Source organism: Bufo bufo, chromosome 9, assembly GCF_905171765.1.
Source record: "Bufo bufo chromosome 9, aBufBuf1.1, whole genome shotgun sequence".
NCBI lineage: Eukaryota > Metazoa > Chordata > Amphibia > Anura > Bufonidae > Bufo > Bufo bufo.
In genome coordinates this window covers 142,041,810-142,062,777 of record NC_053397.1, presented here as the reverse complement: position 1 = coordinate 142,062,777, position 20,968 = coordinate 142,041,810, and the positions used below count along the sequence as shown (strand labels likewise).

Genomic DNA, 20,968 nt, shown 5'->3' with positions numbered 1-20,968 from the left:
TTTTGTTATTAATCGAAATTTACCGTTTTTTTTGCAAAAAAATGACAATTTTCACTTTTAGTTGTAATTTTTTTTTCAAAAAACGACATCCATATATACATTTTTCTCTAAATGTATTTTTCTACATGTCTTTGATAAAAAAAAAAATGTTTGGGTAAAAAAAAAAAATGGTTTGGGTAAAAGTTATAGCGTTTACAAACTATGGTACAAAAATGTGAATTTCTGCTTTTTTGAAGCAGCTCTGACTTTCTGAGCACCTGTCATGTTTCCTGAGGTTTTACAATGCCCAGACAGTAGAAAAACCCCACAAATGACCCCATTTCGGAAAGTAGACACCCTAAGGTATTCGCTGATGGGCATAGTGAGTTCATAGAACTTTTTATTTTTTGTCACAAGTTAGCAGAAAATGATGAATTATTTATTTTTTTATTTTTTCCTTACAAAGTCTCATATTCCACTAACTTGTGACAAAAAATAAAAACTTCCATGAACTCACTATGCCCATCATGAAATACCTTGGGGTGTCTTCTTTCCAAAATGGGGTCACTTGTGGGGTAGTTATACTGCCCTGGCATTTTAGGGGCCCAAATGCGTGCGAAGTAGTTTGAAATCAAAATCTGTAAAAAATGGCCGGTGAAATCCGAAAGGTGCTCTTTGGAATGTGGGCCCCTTTGCCCACCTAGGCTGCAAAAAGTGTCACACATGTGGTATCGCCGTACTCAGGAGAAGTTGGGGAATGTGTTTTGGGGTGTCATTTTACATATACCGATGCTGGGTGAGATAAATATCTTGGTCAAATGCCAACTTTGTATAAAAAAATGGGAAAAGTTGTCTTTTACCGAGACATTTCTCTCACCCAGCATGGGTATATGTAAAATGACACCCCAAAACACATTGCCCAACTTCTCCTGAGTACGGCAATACCAGATGTGTGACACTTTTTTGCAGCCTAGATGGGCAAAGGGGCCCACATTCCAAAGAGCACCTTTCGGATTTCACCGGCCATTTTTTACAGATTTTGATTTCAAGCTACTTCGCACGCATTTGGGCCCCTAAAATGCCAGGGCAGTATAACTACCCCACAAGTGACCCTATTTTTTAAAGAAGACACCCCAAGGTATTTAGTGATGGGCATAGTGAGTTCATGGAAGTTTATATTTTTTGTCACAAGTTAGTGGAATATGAGACTTTGTAAGAAAAAAATAATAATAATCATCATTTTCCGCTAACTTGTGACAAAAAATAAAAAATTCTAGGAACTCGCCATGCCCCTCACGGAATACCTTGGGGTGTCTTCTTTCCAAAATGGGGTCACTTGTGGGGTAGTTATAGTGCCCTGGCATTTTAGGGGCCTATTGCGTGAGAAGTAGTTTGAAATCAAAATCTGTAAAAAAATGCCCTGTGAAATCCTAAAGGTGCTCTTTGGAATGTGGGCCCCTTTGCCCACCTAGGCTGCAAAAAAGTGTCACACATCTGGTATCACCGTACTCAGAAGAAGTAGGGCAATGTGTTTTGGGGTGTCATTTTACATATACCCATGCTGAGTGAGAGAAATATCTCGGCAAAAGACAACTTTTCCCATTTTTTTTATACAAAGTTGGCATTTGACCAAGATATTTATCTCACCCAGCATGGGTATATGTAAAATTACACCCCAAAACACATTGCCCAACGTCTCCTGAGTACGGCGATACCACATGTGTGACACTTATTTGCAGCCTAGATGCGCAAAGGGGCCCAAATTCCTTTTAGGAGGGCATTTTTAGACATTTGGATCCCAGACTTCTCACGCTTTAGGGCCCCTAAAATGCCAGGGCAGTATAAATACCCCACATGTGACCCCATTTTGGAAAGAAGACACCCCAAGGTATTCAATGAGGGGCATGGCGAGTTCATATAAAAAAAAAAAAAATTTGCCACAAGTTAGCGGAAATTGATTTTTATTTATTTATCTTCTTTCCGAAATGGGGTCACATGTGGGGTATTTATACTGCCCTGGCATTTTAGGGGCCCTAAAGCGTGAGAAGAATTCTGGAATATAAATGTCAAAAATAAATTACGCATTTGGATTCCGTGAGGGGTATGGTGAGTTCATGTGAGATTTTATTTTTTGACACAAGTTAGTGGAATATGAGACTTTGTAAAAAAAAAATAAAAAAAAAAAAATAAAATAAATCAATTTCCGCTAACTTGTGCCAAAAAAAGTCTGAATGGAGCCTTACAGGTGGGTGATCAATGACAGGGGGGTGATCAATTACAGGGGGGTGATCAGGGAGTCTATATGGGGTGATCACCACCCTGTCATTGATCACCCCCCTGTAAGGCTCCTTTCAGATTTCCGTATGTGTTTTGCGGATCCGATCCATGGATGCGTGGATCCGCAAAACACATACGGACGTCTGAATGGAGCCTTACAGGGGGGTGATCAATGACAGCGGGGTGATCATGGAGTGTATATGGGGTGATCACCCCCCCTGTCATTGATCGCCCCCCTGTAAGGCTCCATTCAGACGTCCGTATGTGTTTTGCGGATCCGATCCATGGATGCGTGGATCCGTAAAACACATACGGACGTCTGAATGGAGCCTTACAGGGGGGTATGGATGAACACAACCTAGGTGAAAGCTGGTCAAGCAAAATAAATATGAATATAAATGGCACCCAAGGTAAAGATTCTGAATAAATTGAATATTGGAATGCCTTAAAATATGTATTTTATTAATACCGTTTAAAATAATAGGCCCAACGGTGATAAATATGAACAATACCTCACTGGGAGGTTACAAACAACTGCCAACCAAAGATGAACTGGTAGGGAGAAAAAATAATAATAGAAGCCAGGCGGTATGTACACTGGCTCATTTAGAGGGTGAGTTAGGAAAAAACAGGGATAGAATATAGGAGGGAGACAGATGCTGGGTCTCTTCCCCTCAATTTGTCCCTGTATCCTAACTAGAAACACACCCTCTCTGACTGCCCCTAGATGGCCCTCAGACCTATTCGTTGACTGCCCAGCTTCGTCAGAAGCAAAAAAAGACCAGTCACTTGCTAGGGCAGGCAGAAAAGAGGTAAAAAATGAATAGAATGATGTCCCTACGCGTTTCACTGACGGATGCCAGATCATCAGGGGACCAAAATAATGCCAGGATCACAGGCAAACAGCAACAGGACAATGTGTGCTTGTTACAACCTAAGTCATAGGTTATGGCAGTTAGTAAGACAATCCACTCAGTACATCCGGATATACTTAGCTTGCCAAAGTAGTTAACCTGCGTCCTCGGTCCGCACCTCTCCTGCGTATGGCAGTGGGAGCGGGTGACTAGCGCTGGCGTTCTTTTTAAACCTCACGCGTCGCATCAACTCCTCCCCCCGCAACACATGATCAGTCACGTGACGCATGACTTATACCGTCACGTCACTATCAGGAGTCACATGATCGGGTGCGGCGAAAGAGCCATCCCTTCTACTGCGGCCGTATCTCCTTAGTGTCTGATAGGTCCAGCAGTATTGGGGAGGGGTGGGGGGCGGATGCCAAGGTATACTCCTGGCGATGTGGAGATGGACTAAATCCACTCGCCACTAGTAACCTATTATCACGGCTAGAATAGCCAGATGGAGGTGCGTCACTCCGTACAGTCACAGGAGGTGCTACCTAGGGTATTTAATGGTAATTTAAATGAACAAAAGGCTGGATAGGTAAATATCAAGGTGTAAGGATGGCAAGGTGTAATTTCAAGGCTAATAAGGAGGCACAACTCAAGATCACGTTAGAGAGATTTCAGTTTCACTTAAAGGAAAGAAAGCACCGCCAGTTCAATAGGGATTTGCAAGATTTTCGAGAAAACAGAGTCTACACCACTATTGAACGCGGAACCCAAAAAACAACGGGGAAGCTTGATTCCGATATTTCCTCAAGTGAAACTGACGCCTCTGAAGGCGAAAAGGAGGGTAATCAACCCATTCGTGGGAGAGGTCGTGGACGCAGAAGGGTTAGAGGGCCACGGGGAACCTATGATAATAGTGGTCCAAGTGGTTCTTATGACAACAGTGGTGTTCGTTTTTTAGATCAAGGAATACCATACTACCTGCGAAACAGCAACCAGACTGCATCACCCACAACCTCAAGTCAAAACAGTGTGGGCAGATATTAAATCTGTCCTCACGTAAATTGGAACAGGCAGAAATGGCAATCCTTGGCAAAGGGCTGTCATTTGTGCCAACATCCTTTTTCAATTTATTCAGTTGGATCAAGGATCTGAGTTTGTTTGCCAGGAAACTCAAATGGCACAAACACTATGCCTTGATCAATAGACGAGAGAGCAGAGAACTAGGCATTTCATCTGATATTCTACAGGATGTCAAACTGTTATTTAGTCTGAGTGACTGCACTATGCAGGAGGGTAAAGGGCCCTTCACTACATTAAAGAACAGAAGTATAAGAGTACCACCAGCTGGGGACCCCTCCTGCATTGATGTTTTTCTGAACCAAGTATCGCAGGATTTGGAACGGATGAGTCTGGAGAAACCCAGATTCAACTGCTCCAAAGAAGAATACAAGGCTTTAGAATATCTGGCACGTGACAAGGCCATCACGATTAAATCCTCCGATAAAGGGGGTAATGTGGTGGTTCTGGACACACCAGATTATAAAAAACTCTGCCTTGACCTACTGAGGGATACTGATACATATGAAAGACTCAGAAACGATCCCACTGCTGGTTACCAAGCAACATTGAAAACTATTCTTGGTGAGGCTAAATCATCTGGTCTGATCTCAGGGGATGAGTTTGAGTTCTTGTACAAAAAATATCCTACCACTCCGACCTTCTATAGTCTTCCGAAGGTTCACAAAGGAACAACACCCCTTAAAGGAAGACCTATAGTGGCTGGAGTCAATAGCCTAGGACAAAATGTGGGGATTTATTTGGACTTCATTTTGGGCCCTTTTGTAAGGACTTTACCGTCTTACATTAGGGACACTAGTGACCTTTTGGGTCGACTGGAAGGTGTCTGCATTGATGGGGATACCTGGCTTGCCTCTATCGATGTGGAGGCGCTATATTCCTCTATCCCACATCATCTGGGACTGAGAGCAGCAGAGACCTTCTTGCTGACCAGGGGCCGACAACACTATGCCCATAATGATCTTGTCATGAAACTTCTGGAATTCACTTAAACATGCTATTATTTCCTTTTTGATGGTGTCTTCTACCACCAGCTCAGGGGCACGGCGATGGGGAGCCCCTGTGCCCCGTCGTATGCCAACCTGTTCCTGGGCTGGTGGGAGGAGACAGTTGTATTCGGTGAATCACTGGCGCATGTCGTCACCAATGTGGGGACATGGGTCAGGTTCATCGATGACATTTTTTTGTTGTGGAATGGAGAGGCAGGCCAACTGCAACAATTTGTTGAAAAACTCAACATCAATGATGTGGGGTTACGGTTTATGTCTGAGGCCCAAAAAGACTCCCTACCCTTTTTGGATGTTGTCATAATGAGAGGGAGACAGGGCGAACTTCAAACCAAAACTTATAGAAAGCCCAAATCTACTAATGCTCTCCTTAATTGGAACAGCCACCATCCCCTTCCACTCAAAAGGGGCATTCCTACTGGACAGTACTTGCGAATGAGGAGGAACTGTTCCACAATGAGAGAATTTAAACAACAGGCGGACGATTTACGTGAAAGGTTTAGGGAAAAAGGCTACCCCGAATCGACCCTTAGAACAGCTTACCAGAGGGCCTGCTCAAAAAAATCAAACAGAATTATTGCATCCCAACAAGATTGTGAAAGAGGAAAAACAGATTCGCCTAATAGGCACCTTTGATGGGGCCGCAAAAGAGGTACGTGAGGTTTTATCCAAACATTGGAACATCCTTTTGCTTGATCCAGACATTAAGGATGTCGTCGCACCCACGGTTAACATCACGTATCGTAGGGGGCGATCTGTACGCGACTGTCTGGTGCGCAGCCACTTCAGCGAGACCAATGACCGATTAGGTGGATGGCTGAAACCACCTGCGGGTTGCTTTCGCTGCAGTGGCTGCGTTGCGTGCCCCTACATCAACAAAGAATGTGAGTTTCAAAGTAACGTAACCGGCAAGATCTACTCCATTAAGGGTTTTTCAAATTGTAGATCCAAAGGAGTTATTTATAGAGCCACATGTCACTGTGGTATGGAATATGTGGGTAAAACCACACGTGAATTTCGAAGGAGGGTGGGGGAACATCTTGGAGACATCAGGCACAAAAGAGATACTCCATTGGCCAAACATATTGAAATCAGTCACAATGGTAACTATAGGGGTATTACCTTTATGGGCATCAAATTAATCCCTCCCTTGAAGAGAGGGGGCAACTGGGATAGGAGGATATTGCAGCGTGAGACGTGGTGGATATTTGAGCCTAAAACTTCCAACCCTACTGGCCTTAATGAGCAGCTTTCATCCAGCTGCTTCATTGAGGAGTCAAGATCCACACATTGACTTAGGATTTTAGATTCATCCATTGACATTGGGGTGAATCTACCTACACAGTATACACACCTGCAGCTCCGTACCTGACATGAATCAATCTTTTTTGACAGGAGCAACACACCCGTCATTCACCCCTTGTATGGATTACAGTATGCCCTACGTTTGTAGGCTATGTACATCGTTTATAGTCTCCGTCTAACTATAGCTCCATTGGACCTTGTTTGGAGTTAGGTTATATCTTTGTGCCTTCTATTTGAACCTCTATTAGGGCTACTAGGGTTCATGATGTCTTTTATTTTACAGCGTTCCCCCTCCCCCCCTCCCCTCCTTTCCCTTTCTGCTTCCCTTTTCTTTGCCCTGACATTATGTATGGGGTGAGTATATTCATTTATTGGTATGCATCATCCTTACACCTTGATATTTACCTATCCAGCCTTTTGTTCATTTAAATTGCCATTAAATACCCTAGGTAGCGCCTCCTGTGACTGTATGGAGTGACGCACCTCCATCTGGCTATTCTAGCCGTGATACTAGGTTACTAGTGGCGAGTGGATTTAGCCCATCTCCACATCGCCAGGAGTATACCTTGGCATCCGCCCCCCCACCCCTCCCCAATACGGCTGGACCTATCAGACACTAAGGAGATACGGCCGCAGTAGAAGGGATGGCTCTTTCGCCGCACCCGATCATGTGACTCCAGATAGTGACGTGACGGTATACAGGGAGTGCAGAATTATTAGGCAAGTTGTATTTTTGAGGATTAATTTTATTATTGAACAACAACCATGTTCTCAATGAACCCAAAAAACTCATTAATATCAAAGCTGAATATTTTTGGAAGTAGTTTTTAGTTTGATTTTAGTTTTAGCTATTTTAGGGGGATATCTGTGTGTGCAGGTGACTATTACTGTGCATAATTATTAGGCAACTTAACAAAAAACAAATATATACCCATTTCAATTATTTATTTTTACCAGTGAAACCAATATAACATCTCAACATTCACAAATATACATTTCTGACATTCAAAAACAAAACAAAAACAAATCAGTGACCAATATAGCCACCTTTCTTTGCAAGGACACTCAAAAGCCTGCCATCCATGGATTCTGTCAGTGTTTTGATCTGTTTACCATCAACATTGCGTGCAGCAGCAACCACAGCCTCCCAGACACTGTTCAGAGAGGTGTACTGTTTTCCCTCCTTGTAAATCTCACATTTGATGATGGACCACAGGTTCTCAATGGGGTTCAGATCAGGTGAACAAGGAGGCCATGTCATTAGATTTTCTTCTTTTATACCCTTTCTTGCCAGCCACGCTGTGGAGTACTTGGACGCGTGTGATGGAGCATTGTCCTGCATGAAAATCATGTTTTTCTTGAAGGATGCAGACTTCTTCCTGTACCACTGCTTGAAGAAGGTGTCTTCCAGAAACTGGCAGTAGGACTGGGAGTTGAGCTTGACTCCATCCTCAACCCGAAAAGGCCCCACAAGCTCATCTTTGATGATACCAGCCCAAACCAGTACTCCACCTCCACCTTGCTGGCGTCTGAGTCGGACTGGAGCTCTCTGCCCTTTACCAATCCAGCCACGGGCCCATCCATCTGGCCCATCAAGACTCACTCTCATTTCATCAGTCCATAAAACCTTAGAAAAATCAGTCTTGAGATATTTCTTGGCCCAGTCTTGACGTTTCAGCTTGTGTGTCTTGTTCAGTGGTGGTCGTCTTTCAGCCTTTCTTACCTTGGCCATGTCTCTGAGTATTGCACACCTTGTGCTTTTGGGCACTCCAGTGATGTTGCAGCTCTGAAATATGGCCAAACTGGTGGCAAGTGGCATCTTGGCAGCTGCACGCTTGACTTTTCTCAGTTCATGGGCAGTTATTTTGCGCCTTGGTTTTTCCACACGCTCTTGCGACCCTGTTGACTATTTTGAATGAAATGCTTGATTGTTCGATGATCACGCTTCAGAAGCTTTGCAATTTTAAGAGTGCTGCATCCCTCTGCAAGATATCTCACTATTTTTGACTTTTCTGAGCCTGTCAAGTCCTTCTTTTGACCCATTTTGCCAAAGGAAAGGAAGTTGCCTAATAATTATGTACACCTAATATAGGGTGTTGATGTTATTAGACCACACCCCTTCTCATTACAGAGATGCACATCACCTAATATGCTTAATTGGTAGTAGGCTTTCGAGCCTATACAGCTTGGAGTAAGACAACATGCATAAAGAGGATGATGTGGTCAAAATACTCATTTGCCTAATAATTCTGTACAGGGTGTACGTCATGCGTCACGTGACTGATCATGTGTTGCGGGGGAGGAGCCAATGCGACGCGCGAGGTTTAAAAAGGACGCCAGCGTTAGTCACCCGCTCCCACTGCCATACGCAGGAGAGGTGCAGACCGAGGACGCAGGTTAACTACTTTGGCAAGCTAAGTATATCCGGATGTACTGAGTGGATTGTCTTACTAACTGCCATAACCTATGACTTAGGTTGTAACAAGCACACATTGTTCTGTTGCTGTTTGCCTGTGATCCTGGCATTATTTTGGCCCCCTGATGATCTGGCATCCGTCAGTGAAACGCATAGGGTCATCATTCTATTCATTTTTTACCTCTTGTCTGCCTGCCCTAGCAAGTGACTGGTCTTTCTTTGCTTCTGACGAAGCTGGGCAGTCAAAGGATAGGTCTGAGGGCCATCTAGGGGCAGTCAGAGAGGGTGTGTTTCTAGTTAGGATACAGGGACATATTGAGGGGAAGAGACCCAGCATCTGTCTCCCTCCTATATTCTATCCCTGTTTTTTCCTAACTCACCCTCTGAGTGAGCCAGTGTACATACCGCCTGGCTTCTATTATTATTTTTTCTCCCTACCAGTTCATCTTTGTTTGGCAGTTGTTTGTAACCTCCCAGTGAGGTATTGTTCACATTTATCACCGTTGGGCCTATTATTTTAAACGGTATTAATAAAATACATATTTTAAGGCATTCCAATATTCCTTACAGGGGGGTGATCACCCCATATAGACTCCCTGATCACCCCCCTGTCATTGATCACCCCCCTGTAAGGCTCCACTCAGACGTCCGTATGTGTTTTGTGGATCCGATCCATGTATCCGCGGATCCGTAAAAAACATATGGACCTCTGAATGGAGCCTTACAGGGGGGTGATCAATAACAGGGGGGTGATCAATGACAGGGGGGTGATCAGGGAGTCTATATGGGGTGATCACCCCCCTGTCATTGATCACCCCCCTGTAAGGCTCCATTCAGACGTCCGTATGTGTTTTGCGGATCCGATCCATGTATCCGTGGATCCGTAAAAAACATACGGACGTCTGAATGGAGCCTTACAGGGGGGTGATCAATGACAGGGGGGTGATCAGGGAGTCTATATGGGGTGATCAGGGGTTCATAAGGGGTTAATAAGTGACGGGGGGTGGGTAGTGTAGTGTGGTGCTACTTATTACAGAGCTGCCTGTGTCCTCTGGTGGTCGATCCAAGCAAAAGGGACCACCAGAGGACCAGGTAGCAGGTATATTAGACGCTGTTATCAAAACAGCGTCTAATATACCTGTTAGAGGTTAAAAAAAAATCGCATCTACAGCCTGCCAGCGAACGATCGCCGCTGGCAGGCTGCAGATCCACTCGCTTACCTTCTGATCCTGTGAACGCGCGCGCCTGTGTGCGCGCGTTCACAGGAAATCTCGCGTCTCGCGAGATGACGCACGGATGTGTCCAGGAGGAATGAGTCGACCGCCTCCAGGACACATCCGTGCGTTAGGAGGTCCGGAGGCGGTTAAATGGGTGGTCAATGCTAAAGGAGCGGGCACTGTGGAGGTTACTGATAAAGGGGCAGCCACTGTGGAGGTCAATGATCGGCAGGCGGTGATCGGAACCCGGTGCCTGCTCAAATCATTGAGCAGGCACCTAGGCTAAATGCGCAGGGGGGTCCCATGACCCCCCGTGTCGGCGATCGCCGCAAACCACAGGTCAATTCAGACCTGCAGTTTGCGGCAATTCAATGTTGCAGCGGCGGTGGTCGGCGGTGCCATCGGGACCCATAGGGCTGTGGGGGGGACCCAATGGCATGGAAGGCATCGCGCTGCCTTCTGGTGACGAGCCTGTGAGATCCAGCCCCCTGGATCTCACAGGCCGGAAGCTGTATGAGTAATACTCACAGTATTACTCATACAGCCAATGCATTCCAATACAGAAGTATTGGAATGCATTGTAAAGGATTAGACCCCCAAAAGTCCCAAAGTGGGACAAAAAATAAAGCAAAAAAAAAAAAGTTTAAAAAATAAAGTTTTCCCCCCAAAAAATTGAAAGTTTCAAGTAAAAATAAACAAAAACGTCATTTTCCCCAAATAAAGTTAAAAAAAAATTGGTAAAAAATAGGGGGGGGAGTATACATATTAGGTATCGCCGCGTCCGTATCGACCGGCTCTATAAACATATCACATGACCTAACCCCTTAGATGAACACCGTAAAAAATAAAAAAAATTAAAAAAACTGTGCTAAAACCATTTTTTTGTCACCTTGAATCACAAAAAGTACAAGCGATGAAAAAGGTATTTGCCCCCTAAAATAGTACCAATCTAACCATCACCTCATCCCGCAAAAAATGAGCCTCTACCTGAGACAATCACCCAAAAAATAAAAAAAACTATGGCTCAGAATATGGAGACACTAAAACATCATTTTATTTGTTTTAAAAAAGCTGTTATTGTGTAAAACTTACATAAATAAAAAAAAAGTATACATATTTGGTATCGCCCCGTTCGTATCGACCGGCTATATAAAAATATCACATGACCTAACCCCTCAGATGAACACCGTAAAAAATGTAAAATAAAAACTGTGCTAAATAAACAATTTTTTGTCACCTTACATTACAAAAAGTGTAATAGCAAGCGATCAAAAAGTCACACGCACCCCAAAATAGTGCCAATAAATCGCTGCAAAGTGGAGGGGAAAATTCAAAATCTCCTTATTTTTACACTAACATGTTCTTGTAGCCCCTTTTATTTCATTTTTACAAGTGTTAAAAGGAGAAAAGGTGACACTAAATTCGTAGCCATGAGGGGTCTAGTTTCCTAAATGGTGTGCCATGTGGGGGTTTCTTGCTGTTCTGGCACCATGGGGGCTTCATAAATGTGACATGCTCCCCAAAAAATATTTCTGCAAAATTCTTTGTCAAAAATCCCAATGGCGCTCCTTCTCTTCTGAGCCGTGTAGTTCACTGTCACGACCATGGTCATGGTCGTGACTCCTGAGCCGCATGCAGTTGCCTGCGGTTTGGTTTTTGTCAATCACATTGTGAGGGCGGCTGGATTGTTGCCTCACGTGGTTGCCGCTGGCAAACTTGTTGCTAGGCAGCTTGCTGCAATCTGCATGCGGTTGCACCTGGCAACCTGTCTTTGTAGGTGTGCCTTTTTATATGTTTCGTGTGCACGAGGTTTGGGTGTGTGCACTGTGACATTTTCCCTTCACTTGTGGCTGCCCGAGGCAACGTGTTGTATTGTGTACATGTGGTGGCAGTGTCTCGGCCTTCTGGCTGACCCCCAGGACACGGTTGCCACGCATGTCATTGCCTGCGGTAACAGCTGCAGTGTGATAAGTGTTTGTACACTTCCCCTGTATGTGGCTGTTTTCCCTTGCCTGGTGTAGGAAGGGTTAACTCCCTTCTGTGTGTGTGAATACTGGGTGTATCTGTGTGGGTGTGGCTACATGGGCTACTTAGCCTCTGCTGAGAGCAGTAGTCAGAGGGGTACTTCAACCATGGTCTGCTGGAGTCGTCCTCCTACTTTATACCATCTGCCAGTGAGGGCCACCCTTGTGGTCATAGATGTTTATACGTTAAGTGGATGTGGCTTTCCTTTTGTTATTTAATGCAGCTATGGATCTGGGTTTCTGTGTGTGTGTATGTGTGTTGGCTGTGTCCATTTAAGTATGGTGTGGACATCAGCGTGTCGGCACAGGGATCCAGTCAGCAAGGCTGTGGCAGGTAGGTGGAACTAGTGCAGTTCACCTGCCATATCCATAGGTCTGTTTTTGGTACCCCTTTTCCTTGCAGCTTGGCCAGTGAGACTCCTGTTCCTCCGTGCCTAGGAGGAACAGGTCGTCTTACCCTGCTCCTTCTTCCAGGTCAATCCTGAGGGCTAGCAGGGATTATTAGGTTCTGGTGTATGAGCCCTCCCACCATCAGGGTGGGCTCATATGGTTAGGAGTCAGGGTCAGAGTAGGGACGCGATAGGAGGTGACCTGCTCCCTAATTCTGTCGTCCTGGCCGAGCAGCCACTTACATCTTCTGGCATCGCACGGCTGAGGGTTTTCCCCATCCTCAGCCGTGACATTCACCCGCAGATCACTCTACATCCACATATGAGGTATTTTCTGACTCGGGATAAATTGGGCTACGAATTTTCTGGTGCTTTTTCTCCTTCTCCCCACAGGTGCTTCGTGCAATGTTGTTAAAGTTGGACGTCAAAATGAAAAATGTGCTTAATTATTATTTTTTTTTTTGGTGTTACCCCAAATTTTTCATTTTTACAAGGGGTAATAGGAGAAAAAACACCCCAAAATTTGTATCCCCATTTCTCCCGCGTAAGGACATACCCCATATGTGTACGTTAAGTTCTCTGCTGGTGAACTACACGGCTCAGAAGAGAAGGAGCGCCATTGGGATTTTGGAGAGAGAATTTTGGGGTTTAAAATTTGGAAGACTGTGGACAAATAAATTAAAATGGGGGAAGGGGATTATAAATTTAGTACTCCATGGAAGTATGGTACTCCCTGAAGCAACCTTCAATGCAGAGGCCCGGATGATCGGGGCACATGTCACGCTGAGTGGTGGTGTCCTTCCGTATCCCCCTCCTGTTACACACTGCACTTTTTTTGGGACCGTCCCTTCTATCCAGTATGAGGGACCACACCTGAGGTACTCCGCCCTGCTCTTTCCCGGTTAGAAAAGATTAGGGCCTTGAGGACTGCCTCATAGAACTGGAGGAATTTCCATGTGTTGCCAGCGCTCCGGGACAGCACAAAAGAGCTGTACAAGGCAACCAGCACCAAGTAGACCGCAACTTTTTTGTATCATGCCCGGGTTTTGCGCATGGCATTATATGGCTTGAGGACTTGATCAGAGAGATCAATTCCTCCTATATACCGATTGTAGTCCACGATACAATCGGGCTTGGGGACCGGTGCCGTGGTACCTCGCACAGGGATAGGGGTGATTCCGTTATTGTGAATTGTGGACAGTACAAGGACATCCCTCTTGTCCTTATATCTGACCAGCAACAGGTTTCCACTGGTAAGGGCACGGGTCTCACCCCTGGGGATAGGTACCTGGAGGGGGTGGGTAGGGAGGCCTCGTTGACTTTTCTGCACGGTCCCACAAGCGGACGTGGATCTGGCGGCGAGGGACTGGAACAAGGGGATACTAGTATAAAAGTTATCCACGTACAGGTGGTAACCCTCATCTAGCAGTGGGTGTATAAGGTCCCACACAAGTTTCCCGCTAACACCCAGAGTGGGGGGACATTCTGGGGGTTGAATACGGGAATCTCGCCCCTCGTACACACAAAACTTGTAAGTGTACCCTGAGGTACTCTCACAAAGTTTGTACACGCCATACCTCGCCCTCTTAGTGGGAATGTACTGGCGGACACCGAGTCTCCCCTTGAAAGCAATGAGAGACTCGTCAACAGCGACCTCCCTTCCAGGTACATAGGCCTCCAAAAATTTGGCCCCGAAGTGATCGATGACCGGCCTGATTTTGTACAGGCGGTCATAGGAAGAATCACCTCGGGGGGACATGCTGCATTATCTGCATAATGCAGGCATTTCCGAATGGCCTCAAAACGGCAACGTGTCATGGCCATACAGTAAAGTGGGGTCTGGTAGAGGACGTCCCCACTCCAGTACTGCCTGACACTGGGTTTTTTGACTAGGCCCATGTGCAGCACGAGGCCCCAAAACGTCCTCATCTCTGCTGCACTGACCAGAGTCCAGCCACCGGACCTAGCCAAAAAGGACCCCGGGTGTTGAGCAATAAATTGTTGGGCGAAAAAGTTTTGTTCCACCATTAGATTCACAAAGTGGTCACTGAAAAAAAAAAACTAAAAAAGTCGTATTCAGTGAAGCCCACTGCGCAAATCTGGATTCCTAGTTGGCCAACAAAGTCAGGAATAACGGGCTCAAAATCCTCTGGGGTACTCCAGGCAAGTTCAATGGTAGGGGGTTCAAGTGAACTTGCCTGGTGGGCCGGAAAACTAGTATGAGCCCAAGGGCTGCTCATTCCAGTGTGGGCCACAGGGTCCCTGGCATGGGGGCTCCTGGCTCCGCCACCTTGGGGGCTCATCATCATCACTAGATGATGAGGAGAACAAGGATGACAACAGGAAAGTGGGGTCATCCTCGTCCTCACTGGGGCTCTCGGAGTCGGAAAGCAGCTGGGCGTATGCCTCCTTGGCCGAGAACATCTGGTGGGCCATCTTCTAACGCAAAAGGGGAGTGTGTGTGTGTGTGTGTGTGTGTGTGTGTAAAACTTTATTTAGTGTGTGTGTGGGGGGATGGTGTGTTTTTACGTATACCCTACCATAACCCACCCTAACAGAAAAAAAAAAATATATAAAACTAAATAAAAAAAAACGCAAGCCCCAAAAAGTGGTAAAAAATAAAAAAAAGCTTTAATCCCCGAAAAATTGCTCACACCCCAAAAACATGCTGATCAGCGGTACCAAGCTGATCAGCGGTGGGGTGGGCGATGCGCTAACAGTGGCTGGACGCTCTTTTACGGCTAAGAGTGATGGCCACAGTCAGCGCACCTACAAAAAGAAAAAAATAAGCGTTTGCGCCCCAAAAAATGTTGGTAGGGGTGCAAGCTGCAGCACCCCTGGGGGGGTCGGGGGTCGCACAGCTGAGGGTGCTATGGATTTTTTCACTCTGCCAGCCTAACTAAAGCTCTCCCTAAATGTTTATGTGCCAGACGGCACTTTATGGTGGCTCAGGGGCCACGGATGGCGGTGGATCGCGTGGGAGGCAGAGGGAACGACACGGGGCTCCTCTCTCCTCGCTCACACGGAAGTCTGTGGGCGGGGAGAGTGGAGCTCCGGGACGTTATCCTCCCGTCCGTCCTTCCAGCCAAACACAGGCGATCCTGAGAGGTGGCGTCACCACAACCTCACAGGATCTACGGAGGGTGATTGGTGGTGTATATTACACCACCGATCACCCTCCTATTCCGGGTCATCGGGTCACCAGAGACCCAAATGACATGGAAACGCGGTCTGAATTGACCTGCGGTTTGCAGCGATCGCCGATACAGGGGGGTCACAGGACCCCCCTCGGCATTGTCACAGGGTGCCTGCTGAATGATTTCAGCAGGCACCCCGTTCCAATCACCGCCCGCCACGCGTCGGTGATCGGAAATACACAGGGCGTACATGTACGCCCTGTGTCCTTAAGGACTCGGACATCAGGGCGTACATGATCAGGGCGTACATGTATGCCCTGTGTCCGTAAGGCTATGCTCACATCAGCGTTCAGCCTTTCCGTTCTCCTGCTCCGTTATAGGAGCAGGAAAACGGAAAGGTCGGATTCGGCTCATAACTGAGCCGAACGGAGCCTACGGACCTCATAGCATGCAGGACTTTTGTCTCCGCTCCAAAATCATCTTCTGAGCGGAAACCTAACGGACTCCATTATAGTCTATGGGGGTCTATGAGGTCCGTAGGCTCCGTTCGGCTCAGTTATGAGCCGAATCCGTCCTTTCCGTTTTCCTGCTCCTATAACGGAGCAGGAGAACGGAAAGGCTGAACGCTGATGTGAACAAGGCCTAAGAGGTTAAGTAATGATTAAAAAACAGCGTGGAAAATAATAAATGAGCTATGCCTCTTGGCCCGCTGGCTTCCTCTTCCATGCCACACCCCCTAACTCGCCAGTTCGGAAAAGTGGCGTGAGTGTGGAAAATTCTAAAATTTTACTGCACAAATTGCGTGCAACAAAATTTGCAACCAATTTAAAGTACACCACAAAAGTGGGTAGGTACAATACTGTCCCATACCAGTTGGCTGCTTGTGGTTGTATATTGAAAGAGAATGTATGAGCTATACTTTTATAAAACCAGGTACTGGTATTCTTTTTTTCTAATTGCTTTTATTTTCTGATAGTACATTTTGATACAGATTATAAATGGTAAAATGAATCATTCTTAATGAAATTATTGAATCTTACAGTTACACATTGTCTGTTTAGATTTCTAGTGGTGCATTTTCAGGCCTTGGCAAAAATATGAAGAGTCTTTATCTGGAAAACAACAACCTGAAGAATCTTCCTAGCATGAAAAACTTCAATAGACTTGAAGTAATTAACCTGGCTAACAATCCATTTAACTGTGACTGCCAATTGGTCCATCTCCATAGGTAAGTTTAGATGCCTATACCTGGCAAAACAATTGTTGAACAACTCTAGTTGTATTTCCAATCATATCTTCAAAACATCATGCCATAGCATTTCAAACGACACCACTAGGGATGAGCGAATCGACTTCAGATGAAAACATCCGAAGTCGATTCACATAAAACTTAGTTTCAATACTGTACGAAGCGAGCGCTCCGTACAGTATTAGAATGTATTGGCTCCGATGAGCCAAAGTTATTACTTTGCGAAGTCTCGCGAGACTTTGCATAATAACTTCAGAAATTGATTTATACTGTAAAAAAACATTTCCCGAACTCGGGTTCGGTTCCAAGTGATACCAATTTTTTCTAATACTGTCCCGAGCGCTCGACCTGTCGATTTACTCATCCCTAGACACCACACTTTACAAATAAAAGATCATGTGCACTACATGTAAACTAGAAAGAGACAGAGAGCACGGTGGGTCAGTGGTTAGCACCACATCTGCATGGAGTTTGTATGTTCTCCCCGTGTTTTCTTCGGTTTCCTCCTACACTCCAAAGACATACTGATAGGGAACTTAGATTGTGAGCACCATTGGGTTGCTAATGTCTGTAAAGCGCTGTGAAGTATAGTAGTGCTATATAAGTACATTTAAAAAATTTATAAAAATAAATATATCACTTGCGTATTCGTTAGCTCCATCTCATGTTCTTACAACTCTGATGCCTGCTTCTCACAGCAAATTTCAGCATCTGCTCCCTAGTGGTCAGCCAAACATACACTTTTCTGTTAACCACCAGGTATTGAATAGTGAATGTGTTTTCCCCCATGAAGTCCTGGGGATATAATCGCTTCCATCTGATTGTCAGGCAGCTTAACTATGTACGCATCATGCCTGTACAGTAAGGGTACGGACACAGTCAGGTTTCTGTATGCAGTTTTGAAAGCCAAAAGCCAAATGGAATGTACATGGGGAGGATGTTTTGAATCCAGTTCTGATTTTAGCTTCCAAAATTGCATCAGGAGACCTGACCATGTGGCCATACCCTAACACAGGGATCAGCAACTTTCGGCACTCCAGCTGTTGTGAAACTACAATTCCCTGCATGCTCCATTCATTTCTATGTGAGTTCTTAGAAGAGCAGAGCAAGTATGCATGCTGGGAGTTGTAGCTTCACAACAGCTGGAGTTCCAGAGGTTGCCTACCCTTGCCCTAACACTTTCCTGCTAGCTACATTACCAATAATACCAAGAAGTTCATTCACCTTAGAATTCATGGCTAGGTGTTTTGGCCCATTCTGAGCTTCAGGCAAACTTCACTGTCTCCATTGTATAGTTGATCATTTAGTTTTTTTTCTTTCAGGTGGATCAGCACTCTGAATCTAAGGGTGGGGGCCACCTGTGCAACTCCTAAGAATCTAAAAGGCCATAATGTCAGAAATGCAAAATTCATTTTCTGTCCTGGAGGGGACAGTAATAAAAACAGGAATAAGAGAAAGATATCTACTATCTCCATCAGTAAGAAGAATAAAGCCAGGAAACAGGAATGATGACAAATTTAAAAGGTTGTGTCAATTTAAGAAAAAAATGCAAAAGCATATTTTTTTCAACATTGCCGTTTTATTGATTTTCAAAGGTTGTTACATATACTAAGAAAACACAAAAGGAATAAAAGGAAAATAAATATTACAACCAAACTGGTATGTGCACTGTAAGACATGAGGCTGGTACATAACTTGCCTAGATAGACTTAGATGCAAAGACTCCAGTTTCAGTAGTAACTGTATACAAACATTCAAAATAATCAAAGGGCAACAATATCTCCTCAAAAGAGAGAGATCGGTAAGTACCAGTTCATAGATCATATGTAGGTTTAACAATTGTATAACCTCCTCTATATCAGGCGTTATGGACTGTTTCCAATGTCTAGCTATCACCTTACACGTGGCCGTGAGAATGTGCGAGACCAGCCATCGAATAGAAAGGGGAAAATCTCCCAGGACAATACTCAGAATTGCCAGTTCTGGGGTTAAGGAAAAATGGACGTCCAGAACCTCCTCAAGTAACTACTCTATTTTAGTCCAGAGAGGGATAACCGAGGGACAGAACCATGTGTGAAGGAGTACCTCAATCCGCAATTACACCAAGAGAGAGGAGAATAGGCTGGGATTATATGGGAAAGTCTGTCCGGTGTCAGGTACCATTGTAGCTGAATATTTCTACTTTGCTCTGCGTGACTAATGCAGTGAGAACTTTTAACTGACCAGTATAGAGCAGATTTCCATTTGGCTAGAAAAAAAGAGCTATGAAGTTCCTCTTCCCATATGAGCATATGCGGGTCCTTCAGACATTGCATAGGAGACAGAAGCTCCGAGTGAATAATAGATAAGCCTCTGCGAGTGGGACCCCTATCCGAGACTAAAAGCTGGAGGGGTGTGGAAGGACATGTCATCTGGTTAAATGAGAATGCATTTAAAAAGTGGTGTACATGGAGATATTGATAAGAAGTCAAGTTGGGTATAGAAAATGATTGATGGAGAGATGCAAAGTCTACATCAGGGGTAGGCAACCTCCGGCACTCCAGCTGTTGTGAAACTACAACTCCCAGCATGCATACTTGCTCTGCTCTTCTAAAGAACTCACATAGAAATGAAGCCCTTTTAGATATTCGCAGAAGAGGAGAACCCTATGTGAACCTCAATATGTCTTTTTGAAACGGGGCTAAAATATGGTTAGGCACACGCAAAGGGATACTTTGGAATCTATACAATATACTTGGGAGAATCATCATTTTGATAGTATTGATTCTTGCAATCCAGGATAAGTAAAGTTTTGAGTACCTCTGATATTCACTCGCCAACTCCTGTTTCAGAGCTCGGTAATTAAGGGACACCAGTCGCTCGACCAAGGTGGGAATGAGAATACCTAGATATGTAATGTGAGTATACATCCACTGAAAGTGATAATCATGCCGGATGCGGTCCCCGGTCTTCTCCGGTACCTGAACAGGTAAAATAGAAGAAGATTTACTAACGTTCAACTTGTAATATGACACAGCTTGTTCCGTCCCTGCATTGACTTCTGGGAATTAAACCCACCTGATCATCTGCAACAAGCTTAGGTAGAGTAACTATGGCAGCACAACCAGGTCCTCAGCAGACAGAGAAGGCAAAGCAATACAAGGTAAAAAAGGACTGAATCTCAATGGTAGTAAGTTGGGGAATAGCCAAGTCATCCCAGAGGTTATACAGAGAGGAATAAAACTTAGCAAATGCATTTGCAATCTGTTAGGGATACGTTATCATTGATTCATCAGGAAACTAAAATGATTCTATTCTACTAGAGGCAGCTAATAAAGCACCTGATCAATCCCCCATGTGGTAAAATCTTGCTCCCATGCGACAAACCGAATGTTCATATTTGTACAATAGCAAAGAGCAAAGCTTAAAACATAAAGCTGAGAGCTGCTGCTGAAGGGCAAATGAAGGTGTGGCCTTATTTTGCGACTCTATAGTGTGAAGGGATTGAATCGTGTCTTGAATGTGTCTCTCTCTTTTAAAGGGTTTCTATCACTTCGTTTCACATAATTAGCTGTCAGACACTAGCGATCCGCTAGTGTCTGCTCTACCAAACCATCCTAATATAATAGGTTTTGGGGCAGCCGTTTTGCTAAAAAAAGAACTTATATAGATATGCTAATGAGCCTCTAGGTGCTATGGGGGAGTCATTAGCACCTAGAGGCTCGGTCTACCTTCACAAACTGCCGCCGCCCAGCGCGTCCCTCCAGCCCGCCCATCTCCTCCAGAATGCGATCCTCCCTGTAAACGTATGTATTCGGCGCATGCGCAGTGAATGTCTGACCGCTTCCCTGCTCAGACATCTCCACTGCGCCTGTTCCTCGGAGCACTATGACGTCATCGGCGCAGGTGCAGTGGAGATGTCTGAGCAGGGAAGCGGTCAGACATTCACTGCGCATGTACCGAATACATACGTTCACAGGGAGGATCGCATTCCGGAGGAGATGGGCGGGCTGGAGGGACGCGCTGGGCGGCGGCAGTTTGTGAAGGTAGACCGAGCCTCT

The 20,968-nt window shown here is 45.2% G+C and overlaps 1 protein-coding gene across 1 annotated transcript in view; it reads left to right on the top strand.

Annotated features, from left to right (window-relative positions):
* The window catches only part of CHADL (chondroadherin like), a 130,025-nt gene extending 111,551 nt beyond the window's left edge, over window positions 1–18,474 (top strand). The window contains exons 3-4 of the mRNA XM_040407410.1: window positions 16,741–16,907; window positions 18,251–18,474. Coding sequence (XP_040263344.1) covers window positions 16,741–16,907; window positions 18,251–18,437 — 354 coding nt within the window. The 3' untranslated portion in view covers window positions 18,438–18,474. The remainder of the gene's footprint in view (window positions 1–16,740; window positions 16,908–18,250) is intronic.
* The last annotated feature ends 2,494 nt before the right edge of the window (window positions 18,475–20,968 follow it).